At 40.0% G+C, this 12678-nt stretch overlaps 1 protein-coding gene across 1 annotated transcript in view; it reads right to left on the bottom strand.

Moving 5' to 3' along the window:
• BANK1 (B cell scaffold protein with ankyrin repeats 1) overlaps window positions 1–12678 on the bottom strand; it is a 530319-nt gene that overhangs the window by 402390 nt on the left and 115251 nt on the right. Inside the window, exon 3 of the mRNA XM_082243568.1 lies at window positions 1851–1984. Coding sequence (XP_082099694.1) covers window positions 1851–1984 — 134 coding nt within the window. The remainder of the gene's footprint in view (window positions 1–1850; window positions 1985–12678) is intronic.

Genomic DNA, 12678 nt, shown 5'->3' with positions numbered 1-12678 from the left:
CCATCACGTACTGAAGCAGAGATGCAATATTAATTTACGGATAGAATAAAAATTCAGAATACTCCACCTGGCATAAACACAAATGCTATAGATGTTTTCAAAGGATAATTTAATTTTATTTGGCACTTTTTTGATAAAACAGTGTTAGAAAGAACAGCTGGAAATAGTAGTTTAGCAGTAGCTTGAAAGTTGTGGGATACAAAATATTTCTCACAGCTACAGAATCTACTCTCTTGTATGCTCTTACAGTGACTACAGATGGTCACTCTATTTGATTATATGTGATTGCTGGTTGTTTATTTTGATTACTGTATATAAGTACAGATAGGTGATCTGCACACAACAAGTAATATCTTTTTGTAAGATCTGAAAATACAACACTTCTGCCTAAATGGAAAATCGGCACAGTAGTTAACCTTTAAAAGAGTACAATAAAAATGTACAAAGATACAAGCACGATGTTTGAGCTACTAAACATCTCCATCTAGCACCTTGTATAGATCTGAGTTTGAACAATCAGCCACAGTTATACTGTGTGCAACATCACAAATTTAACCACTTGCTGACTGCCTGCCGCAGTTTTACTGCGGCAGGCTGACTCGGCTGCGCGAACCAACGTAGTACTTCATTGGTCGCGTGTGTGGTACTGGGGGACGAGCGTGCGCCGCCGGCACCATGCTCCCACCCCTACTTGGCAGCGGGAATGTGGATGCACAGGGCTGGTGGCACCGATTGCTGCTGGCCACCCATGATCGCTCCCCGCTAAGAGAGAAGAACAGTCAGCTGTTGTAAATACTTCTCTCTGAAATGATCACAGAGCGCCTGTGATCCATCTATATAGGATCACGGGTCTCTATAGTCATTTCACAAGCCCCTCCCCCACAGTTAATAAACACTCCCCCAGGCTCACATTTAACCCGTTGATCACCCCCTAGCTTAACCCCCTCCCTGCCAGTGTCATTATTACAGTAACAGTGCATATTTCTAGCACTGATTACCATATTAATGTCACTGGTCCCCCCAAAAGTGTCAAAAAGGTCAGTTAGGCGTCCAATCTGTCCACCGCAATGTCGCAGTCCCGCTAAAAATCGTAGATCGCCGCCATTACTAGTAATAAATAAATAAATAAATAAAAATGACATAAATCTTTCCCCTTGATTGTAGACGCGATAACTTTTGCACAAACCAATCAAAATACGCTTATTGCGATTACTTTTTACCAAAAATATGTAGCAGAATACAAATTGGTCTAAAAGGATGAAAAATGTGATTTAAAATTTTTTTTGGGGAATGTTATATAGCAGAATGTGAAAAATATTTTTTTTTTTTTTTAGAATTGTCGCTCTTTTTTTGTTTATAGCACAAAAAATAAAAATCGCACAGGTGATATGTGAAATCTATTTGTGGAAAAAAAGGACATCAATTTTATTTTGGTAAAGCATCACACCACCATGCAATTTTCCCGTTAAAGTAACGAAGTGCTGAATTGCAAAAAATGGCCTAGTCATGAAGGGGGCAAATCCTTCCGGTCCAGAACTGGTTAAAGAACCAAAATAATATCCTAAATAAGCACCTACTCAGCAAAGAAGGTAAATACCTGTCCCAGTTCCCAATTCCCACATCACCAAATACTGCTCTAATAAAAAAAAAATGTTGACTCAAGTCTCTTCAGAAACTGTGTCATATACAGTACTCCGTTGTATTGCTTGTGATCATCACTAAGTTGCTTGTCCTGGGTGCTAGTTATAACCATAGTAATAACTCTGGGCTTCCAAAATACAATAAGGTGTACAACTGATATTTTTAGGCAATACTAAAACATTTGAGTCAGTATAGAAATGTATCCTTACCTCGCATGATATCCGTTTTGGTAATATTATTATAGATGATTTATTTGTATACTGTATATCTTCATGTTCAGGACAGTTCCAAATAATGTCTTCAGTGGTATTTGGTAAGGGCATTTCTGTTTTATCTTCACAATCTAAAAATACATTTCAGATATGAAAATACTTTTTGTGAAATCAAAGAGGAAACAACAATGCAAAGACCCATCTATTTTGAGACTAATGTAAACAAAGGTCACAAAGAAGCCTCAAAAATGGTCCTTTCTTGCTTGGTAGGTTTAAAATGGCATACATCTTTTGAGTTATTAATCATTTACTTTCATACTCAAACTTTACATGAAAATATGGATGAAACTATAGGGTAACTGGCATGTTTAGTAAGGAAAAAAAATGAAAAGCTTCTTTACACTGGGACACCAATGGAGAAGCGATAGCATAAAATTAGGAATAGATCTAATATATATATATATATATATATATATATATATATACAGTGGGTACGGAAAGTATTCAGACCCCCCTTAATTTTTCACTCTTTGTTATATTGCAGCCATTTGCTAAAATCATTTAAGTTCATTCTTCTTCCTCATGAATGTACACATAGCACCCCATACTGACAGAAAAACACAGAATTGTTGACATTGTTCCATATTTATTAAAAAAGAAAAACTGAAATATCACATGGTCCTAAGTATTCAGACCCTTTGCTCAGTATTTAGTAGAAGCCCCCTTTTGATCTAATACAGCCAGGAGTCTTTTTGGGAAAGATGCAAAAAGTCTTTCACACCTGGATTTGGGGATCCTCTGCCATTCCTCCTTGCAGATCCTCTCCAGTTCTGTCAGGTTGGATGGTAAACGTTGGTGGACAGCCATTTTTAGGTCTCTCCAGAGATGCTCAATTGGGTTTAAGTCAGGGCTCTGGCTGGGCCATTCAAGAACAGTCACGGAGTTGTTGTGAAGCCACTCCTTCGTTATTTTAGCTGTGTGCTTAGGGTCATTGTCTTGTTGGAAGGTAAACCTTCGGCCCAGTCTGAGGTCCAGAGCACTCTGGAGAAGGTTTTTGTCCAGGATATCCCTGTACTTGGCCGCATTCATCTTTCCCTCGATTGCAACCAGTCGTCCTGTCCCTGCAGCTGAAAAAAACCCCCACAGCATGATGCTGCCACCACCATGCTTCACTGCTGGGACTGTATTGGACAGGTGATGAGCAGTGCCTGGTTTTCTCCACACATACCGCTTAGAATTAAGGCCAAAAAGTTCTATTTTGGTCTCATCAGACCAGAGAATCTTATTTCTCACCATCTTGGAGTCCTTCAGGTGTTTTTTAACAAACTCCATGCAGGATTTCATGTGTCTTACACTGACGAGAGGCTTCCGTCGGGCCACTCTGCCATAAAGCCCCGACTGGTGGAGGGCTGCAGTGATGGTTGACTTTCTACAACTTTCTCTCATCTCCTGACTGCATCTCTGGAGCTCAGCCACAGTGATCTTTGGGTTCTTCTTTACCTCTCTCACCAAGGCTCTTCTCCCCCAATAGCTCAGTTTGGCCGGACGGCCAGCTCTAGGAAGGGTTCTGGTCATCCCAAACGTCTTCCATTTGAGGATTATTGAGGCCACTGTGCTCTTAGGAACCTTAAGTGCAGCAGAAATCTTTTTGTAACCTTGGCCAGATCTGTGCCTTGCCACAATTCTGTCTCTGAGCTCTTCAGGCAGTTCCTTTGACCTCATGATTCTCATTTGCTCTGACATGCATTGTGATCTGGAAGGTCTTATATAGACAGGTGTGTGGCTTTCCTAATCAAGTCCAATCAGTATAATCAAACACAGCTGGACTCAAATGAAGGTGTAGAACCATCTCAAGGATGATCAGAAGAAATGGAAAGCACCTGAGTTAAATATATGAGTGTCACAGCAAAGGGTCTGAATACTTAGGACCATGTGATATTTCAGTTTTTCTTTTTTAATAAATCTGCAACAATGTCAACAATTCTGTGTTTTTCCGTCAACATGGGGAGCTGTGTGTACATTCATGAGGAAGAAGAATGAACTTAAATGATTTTAGCAAATGGCTGCAATATAACAAAGAGTGAAAAATTTAAGGGGGTCTGAATACTTTCCGTACCCACTGTATATATATATATATATATATATATATATATATATATATATATAAACACACACACCACAATATATTACCAAAATCAGGTGCATCTATGCATGGTAGCCAATCAGCTTCTAACTTCAGCTTGTTCAATTAAGCATTGGCAAAAAATCTGGAAGCTGATTGGTTTCTATGCAGAGCTGCACCAGATTTTGCACTCTCTAGTTTTAGTAGATTAAGCCCATAGTTACATAATAACATACACTATATTGTCAGAAGTTTTGGGATATCTGCCTTTACACGCACATAAACTTTAATGGCATCCCAGTCTCTGCTCTAATTCATCCCAAAGGTGTTCTTTGGGGTTGAGGTTTGGAGGCCAGACAAGTTCCTTCAACCCAAACTCACTTATCAATGTCTTTATGGACCTTGTTTGTGCACTGGTGTGCAATCATGTTGGAACAGGAAGGGGCCATCCCCAAACTGTTCCCACAAATTTGGGAGCATGAAAATGTCCAAAATGTCTAGGTATGTTGACGCCTTAAGATTTCCCTTGACTGGAGCTAAGAGGCCAAGCCCAAACCCTGAAAAACAAACATACCAAAAACCCCCCTCCACCAAATTATTTAGACCAGTGCACAAAGGAAGGTCCATAAACACATGGCTGAGCAAGTTTGAGGTGATGGAACTTGACTGGCCTACAAAGAGTCCTGATCTCAAACTGATAGAACATCATTGGGATAACTTAGAGCAGAAACTGCGAGCCAGGCCTTCTCGTCCACGTCAGTGCCTGACGTCACCAATGCGCTTCTGGAAGAATGGTCAAACATTCCCATAGACATACTCCTAAAGCTTGTGGACAGCCTTCCCAGAAGAGTTGAAGCTGTTATAGCTGCAAAGGGTGGGACAACTCAATATTGAACTCTACGGACTAAGACTGGGATGCCATTAATGTTCATGTGGGTGTAAAGGCAGGTGTCCCAATACTTTTGGTAATATAGTGTATATGTTGAACCCTTTTTAAAATGGGTATTTTAGAATAGTTGTAAATTAAGCAGTAACAGAGGCATTATACACTGCTTGGGAAATTGTTGTAATTTACGAGCATGCTGGAAAGTTTAACAAATATGTGTCATTCTGAAATTGGTGTATTTTAACAGTTTTGATATTTTTTGACAGACCACAATGATATGGAAAAGGTCCGAGCATAACAAAAGTCAAGGCCACAGGTGAGATCCATTCCAAACACCACAAAAAATATGGTGGCAGAGCAGTGGCCAGTTTTATAGACCACTAAAAGTTGGCAGTTGCAAATGTGCACTGAGCACTTTCTCCGCAATACAATGCATGGGCATGGGAATGGGCATGTGCCAGATTTCTATCATCCATACAGTAATCACTTACTCAAACTTGTTTTAGTTTTACTATCCACTTCTCAACCACAATTTTTGAACATGACCAGTAAAGCTTCATCGACACACATTAAAGCAAAAAATATGCAAATATAGGCTTGTAAAAAACACATAGAGAGAAAGAGGGGGCATTATTCAATATTATATATATATATATATACATATATATATATATATATATATATATATATATATATATATATATATATATATATATATATATATATATATTCAATACTTTAAACAGAAGAGGGAGGGAAGGACTGTAAACCACTTTGAATTTGAATTTAGATTTGGAATTCAACTGTGGTGAAGTAAAAAATACACAAGCATAACTTGTGTCTATAAATGGTCACACAGCAGGCTAACATTAGGTAGCAGAACAGGGAAGAAGTGATAAAATTGGTCTGTTTCATCGTAAGAGAAAAAAGTTATATGAGAAAAAAGACGTTTTCAGCCAGCATGTACTGAAACACAATACTGTCCATAAGGCTGTACAACAAGGAAGAAAGAAAACAGCCATCTTCAGCAAATTACAGAAATAAGAAACATTGCACCAGTGAGTGCTGACTGACTTCATTAGTCCATCATGTACAAAAAAAAAGAATGTCATTAGGTAAGAATAGTCCAACCTGCTAGAGACATTGGAATGGAAGGTGTTTAAAATAGCTATAACAATTTAAACATTTACTTAGTTTAACAAATGAGTTTGATGTTGTGTTCACATTGTGGCATCACCGAACGTGTGACGTGGACATTTGGCAGGAGGGTTGGGTAGAAGGGAGCTTCACATTCTCCATGCATCCACAGCCAGAGGACGTTGGATGTCCCCTGCCAGTCTGGATTCCTTCTGGGAAGTATTATCCTTACAATGCGTTATTCAGCCTAAATCAGGATTTGGGATCTCTTTTTTTTGGATACTTTATCTCCTGATTGCTATATTTACTTCTTGAGTGGTGTGGCCACCTGACTGTGATCTTGGGTGTTTTATCAAAGATGTAGGTTTAACGCTAAAGCAAAGGTAACCATAGCTATGCTAGGAGGTGTGCATAATATGGAAAACAGGCTTTGGGAGAACTGTTGTCAAGGTTCATATATGTATGTACTATATTGATATATTTTTTTTATTATTTTGTGTTATAAGATATGTTCTCTCTCTCTCTCTCTTGTGTGTAAAAATCTGCCTTTTTAGCTCAGTTGAATATGTTTAGGGAAACTGTTTGCAATAAAGTCATAACACCTTTTAACTGTACATCTGGCGCTTTTTCCCTGCTCTATCCACACCATAACATTTCTTATGTATTGTTTTCATGTTGCTCAAAATGAAGCTAGGAATGAGATGTGGAAGATACCACAAGCTAAGGTTTGTTGTCAGTGATCCTACAGAAGTAGATTTGCACAGAGAGCAGAAAGGCGTGCCTGTTCTCCAGTCCTAAATGGCTTCCTTATATACAACACATGATACAAAAGAGATGTAACCACATGTTAACCCTTACATAATCAAAGCAAACTTTTGCCTAAAAACTGCTTTGACAAATATAATGCCCCGTACACACGTTCAGATAATCGTACAATAAAACTCGATTTCGACCTGATCGCACGATAATCTGATCGTTAGTACACAGCTTTCAACAGCCGATCACCACAGTTGGTCCAACAAAATCCGAAGGGACAAACAGGAAAACTTCTATCGTACGATAGCCTCGCGAACGACAATCGTTTCATCAGTACACTATGTGTCCGCTAAAAATCGATCGACAAAGACCGTGCATGATTATAAACACTAAAATAGCATGGAAAAAGCCTGGCTGCCATTTTTTTTGTTTTGCACCATCTGATACGTAGCAAAGCAACCAGGAAGCTTTTCCCGAATCGTACGACAAAAATCATACGGTTTTTACGCATTGTTGAAGTCGATGTTAGTATCATGCAACAAAATGCGAACGATAAGTTGCCTCATTATCTGAACGTGTGTACGGGGCTTTAGACTAAGGCTACGTTCACATGTAGGCGTTTTGGGCCGTTTTGGGGGCGTTTTTCTGCTCTAGGATCAGCTCTCAAAACGCCCAACAAGACAAATCCTATTCTGTTCACATCTGAGCGTTTTGACACCGTGAGCAAAATGCCCAACGCTCAAAAAAGTACTTGAGCTTCTTTTTGGGCAGATTACAGGCATTTTCCATTGGTCTCCAGTCAATCTAAAAACGCCTGCACAAAAAAACGCATGTAAAAACGCCTGCAAAAACACCCATAAAAATGCCTGAAAAAACGCCCATAAAAACACCTGTAATAGCAACGCCAAGATGTGAGCGGAGCGTAATAAAACAATATTTTGTGATCATTGCATAGAGCCACAGTTATTATTGGAACAATTTAAAACAAAAAAAAGTCAGTTTGGAACAAATGTTTGGTGAAGTCACACAATACAAAACAACGTAATTTTAGCAAGTGTAAAAACTGAAGATTTATTTGGAAACCAAAATGATTAAACTTCCAAAAGCACTTTTAAAATAAAAAGTCAAGTGTTGGCTGATGTTATACAACACTGCAATCATAAAATTGTTTGCATGAAGATGTAGAGTGCAAACTTGTTAGATTAAACATTTTTGGAAAACTGCAGCAGTAAATTTATGAAAGTGTAGCACCCTCTTAGTTAGGGGAAGGCTGCTGGGTAAATTTGGCATAAAAGGAAACTACTGGTGGACCGCGCTCATTGGACTTGATAATAAAGTGGTAGAACCACAGGGGCTTCTACCACTTTTTTATCTACCCCATTGAGCCCTGCTCACCAGCAGTTTGCTTTTATGCCACATTTTTTCACATGTCATTGGTCAGCTGCACTGGTTCCGGATCAGTTACAATTTCTTGGTTGCTTCACATCATCCCTTGCTTCACAGTCCTTAGCGCTTAAGAAAAACTGGGTTTATTTACTAAGGGCCAGTTCATACCATAGAAATGCAGGCCAGATGCGTTACAGATGCTTTTATGCATACGCTTTTTTAATGCGCTTTTAGTACGTTTTTAATGCAGTCCAGTCCAGATGCATTTTTGTCCCTCTTTTTTCTTAACCTTAACAACTTACGGACCGCCTACATACATTTACTGGGGCAGGGAGGCCCTTAAGCGCAAAATTATGTACCTGTACATGATCTTTTCTATCGGCTCTGGGGCGCGAACTGCCGGAGCTGCGCTCCCGCTGTTATTGAAAACAGCAGGAGCCAATCAGCATGTATGTATTGCATGGCTGCAATGGCCACCGGCCACCCATGATTGTTTGGAGGAATGACAGAACAGTGGTCTGCCTATGTAAACAAGGCAGACCGTTGTTCTGTCAGACAAGAAGAGAGAGATCTTGTGTTCCTACTTATCAGGAACACTGATCTCTCTCTTCCTGCAGTCAGTCCATCCCTCACACAGTTAGTAAGCATTCCCTAGGAGCACACTTAACCCTTTGATCGCCCCTGATGTTAACCCCTTCCATGTCAGTGTCATTAGTACAGTGACAGCGTATTTTTTTTAGCACTGGTGCCCAAAAAGTGTCACTAAGTGTCAGATTTGTCCACCGCAATGTTGCAGTCCCGCTAAAAATCACTGATCGCCGCCATTACTAATAAAACAAATAAAAAGTCCATAAATCTATCCTGCAGTTTGTACACGCTATAACTTTTGTGCAAACCAATCAATATACGCTTTTTGGGAATATTTTTACCAAAAAATATGTAGCAAATTGGCCTAAATTTTTATTTTTAATATTTTTTTATTGTATATGTTTTATAGCATAAAACAAAAAAATATAGGGTTTTTTAAACTTGTCGGCCATTGTTTGTTCATAGCGCAGAAAAAAAAAAAAAATTCAGAGGTGATCAAATACCATTAAAAGAAAATTCTGTTTTGTGGGAAAAAAGGACATCAATTTTATTTGGGTACAACATCACGCGACTGTGCAATTGTTAGTTAAAGCAAAGCAGTGCCGTATCTCAAAAAATCGCCTGGTCAGGAAGGGAGTAAAACCTTTTCGGGGCTGAAGTGGTAATAAGGACATTTGTGCATGTTTGGTGTGTTTAGGTGCGTTGTAGTGCATTTTTGATGCATTTTACAGCTTTCCAGTACAGTCCAGTGCAGGAAAAATACAGCATGTTCTACTTTTTTTTTCTAGAACTTGAACACACTGGAACTGCGAGCACTGGTGGGAACTATGTCATTGGAAACCATACAACCTATTTTCCATGCATTTTTGATGCAGAAAAAAAATGCACTGGACTACCTGTGGTGTGAACTGGCCAAAAAGGAAAATCCACTCTGCACTACAAGTGCACTTGGAAGTGCAGTCACTGTAGATCTGAGGAGAAGATCTGAAATGAGGGGAAGCTCTGTTGATTTTTATCATCCAATTATGTGCAAGCAGAAATGCTGTTTTTTTATTTTCCTTGCATGTCCCCCGCAGATCTACAGTGACTGCAATTTCAAGTGCAGTTGCAGTGCACTTCCAAGTGCAAGTGCATTGCACTAGTAGTGCACAGTGGATTTGCCTTTAGTAAATCACTCTCAGTGTCTTACAAGCTGCTGTTCTGCTACTTCCCCCTGTCTTCTAGAGACTTCTAAAAGGATAGTGGGAGGGAGAGCAGGACAGCAGCCAGAATATTTATGGGACTCCAGCCAATCCCTGGGGAGGTGTGCCCAGAAATTGGAGGGAAAGCCCAAAAATATTCTGAGGCGTGGAATCCAGGGTGCAGTGTTCCAGGGTCCAGCCTTCTGGCTGAGACCTCTGTTCAGAGTCTCTGCCCCTGGGGAAGAAAGAGAGAGACAGAGGTGAAGACAGAAGAGCCTTTTTGAATACATTGAGGTCCCATCTAGGCTTAGTTGGAGGGCCTACCAAAAAGAGTCTGGTCTAGAGACTGAGCAGAGCCAGTGGAGAGTTGGTGTAGGAAGCCTGAGCTTTTTTGGGGACAGAGTGAGTACTTTATCCTGAGAGAAGTAATAGAACTTTATACAGAGCAGAAGTAACTGTGGGCTGATTTATCTCACAAGCAACTGCAGTGAAGCCAGGAGTTGTGCAAGACAGCCAGGAGCATGCAATACTGCTAAGGTATGTTCAGTCAGCCAAGAGTTTGTACAGAGCCAGAAGCCTAGCAGTCTTCATGTTCTGCAGTTTTGGGGTATTTCATGCTTCCCATCCCTATTTAGGTTAAAAAAAAAAAACCCTAAAAGAATATCCTAAAATGATTCTTGAGCTAACAGATGAATGCTAAAAATGCTGTAGGCCTGGCTGTGCATGATGTGAGTGGGGTAAATCCTCCGGGGATAGCACTACAAAGGGACAGAATATTGCTGCTAACATGTAAAAATCATGTATGTTACATGCTGTAATTTAATAAGTTGGTTTGTCACAAAATTCCCTTCCATTTTATTGAAGCAGATCTTTATATATTGTGTGGGTGTATGGTGTCTGCTGGATCTGGATGTAAGCAGCTATAAGCAAAAAGCCTGCAGAGATTGCTACATTGAGCCATATCTACACATTAGGAATAATTTCCAATACCTAATGATGCTCAGCCAAAGTAATCAGCTGGAGGCTGAATAAAATGAATGCCTCTGATTTTTCCTCCCTCAGGTACACAGAAATCTCCTGAAGTGAACAACAAAACTTCAAGGGTGATGATTCAGCTGTCTACATTGTGTTTCAATGTCTTTTGGTGAAGCAGATAAAGGCTAATTAACCTTGTGTTTTAGTTTTCTTTAAAAAAAAAAAACTGTAGTGATAGAAATGTGCAGTATACCATTGCTTACTTCTCTATAAATAATAGCTTAAATTTTAGTCTTTAACCCAATGCAATACTTCAATGCCGTCAGTGCACATGGGCCCGAGAGGGATGGGGCCTACTGTGCTCTGACCCACACTGCACCCATGGAGGAGACTGAGGCATTGCAGCTGCACCAGTCACTGCCCGCTCCCTGACTCACAGTCCCACACAGATCCTGTTGCTGGAGCTGTGGGCAGCCGCCGGCGGGGGGATTTGACTTCTCGGGGGGTTGCTGTGCGCTGATGTCTTCCAAGCCATTGGAACCCAGGACAAGGAAAATCTCCCATGCCTAAAATGTGTGTGAGGTGAGATCTGTGAATTTAGAGTGGGGTGGGGATTGTACAGACTTTGACAGACAGAGCTTGGTGCTGGATGGAGGTAATGAATGTACTGGGGGACAGACAGACCTGGAGAGAGAGGGATTGTTCTGAAGGACAGACTGATCTTGGGGGTAGGTGGAATATTGTACTGAAGGGCAGACTGAGCTGGGGGAGATATTTTACCTGGGGAGGAATTGACCTTGGGGGGATATTGTACTGAATGACAGAGTGACCTGGGCTGGGGGTATTGTACTGGGGAACAGACTGACCTGGGGAGAAGATTGTACTGTGGGACAGACTCACCTAAGAGGGACAATGCCCCAGTTGGAGGGATTCCTCCATCCACCTAATTTGTGAGGATTTAGGAATCTGTTTTTCTTGTTCAGCCTGCTGGCTGCAAAGAAAGAAAGAACTAACTCAACAGAGATCTGCACTATATACACTATATTGTACAATACACGTCTGAAGTTCTTCTCTAGGGTTGACTCAGATAAACTGTTACCTCTCTGTCTATTTTTAATGCGCACAAAAACATATAGAATTGCATTGTGCTGAGGATTTATATATTGCCTTAAAAAATATATTATATATATATTATATATTGCCTTAAAAAAAGATTCATACCCCTTAAAATTTTCCACATTTATCATATTTCAACCAAAAGCATAAATGTCTTTTATTGGAATTTTAAGTGATAGACCAACACAAAGTGGCACATAGAAAGAAATTGAAAAGTGGCAAATGTCTGTGTCTACCCCCAAAGGAGCATACAGTCATAAGACCACCATAATGGGACTTTGAAGGCAGTGATATATGTGGCAAAAATAGATAATGAACAAGGCAGTTAAAAAGGTATAATTTTATTGAAAATCGAACTTGTCAATCACAAAATCAAGGATGCAAAATTGCATCAAAAAATATAAGAAATGTATATAAATTACAAAAAGTAACAATATAAACCAAGAGATACAGTGATAGGGTCACCAGGGTCCGACATGTTTCGCCAATATAGTGGGCTTCTTCGGGGACCAACAGTGGTAGTGACCTCTTTAATGGTTCAATAATTCAAACTTTATGCATACAATCATTGACAACGACAAGGGTCCTGGTGTGTATATGAAGCCAAAAGGGTAAACCAACCCAAGTCATATTAGACGAGGGATATAGTGTCCTCAAAGTATGGCAGATACTGGACCG

This window comes from Pelophylax lessonae (assembly GCF_965119305.1).
Source record: "Pelophylax lessonae genome assembly, chromosome: 1".
In the NCBI taxonomy this organism is placed as follows: Eukaryota; Metazoa; Chordata; class Amphibia; order Anura; family Ranidae; genus Pelophylax; species Pelophylax lessonae.
This window is presented reverse-complemented; position numbering and strand designations above follow the sequence as displayed.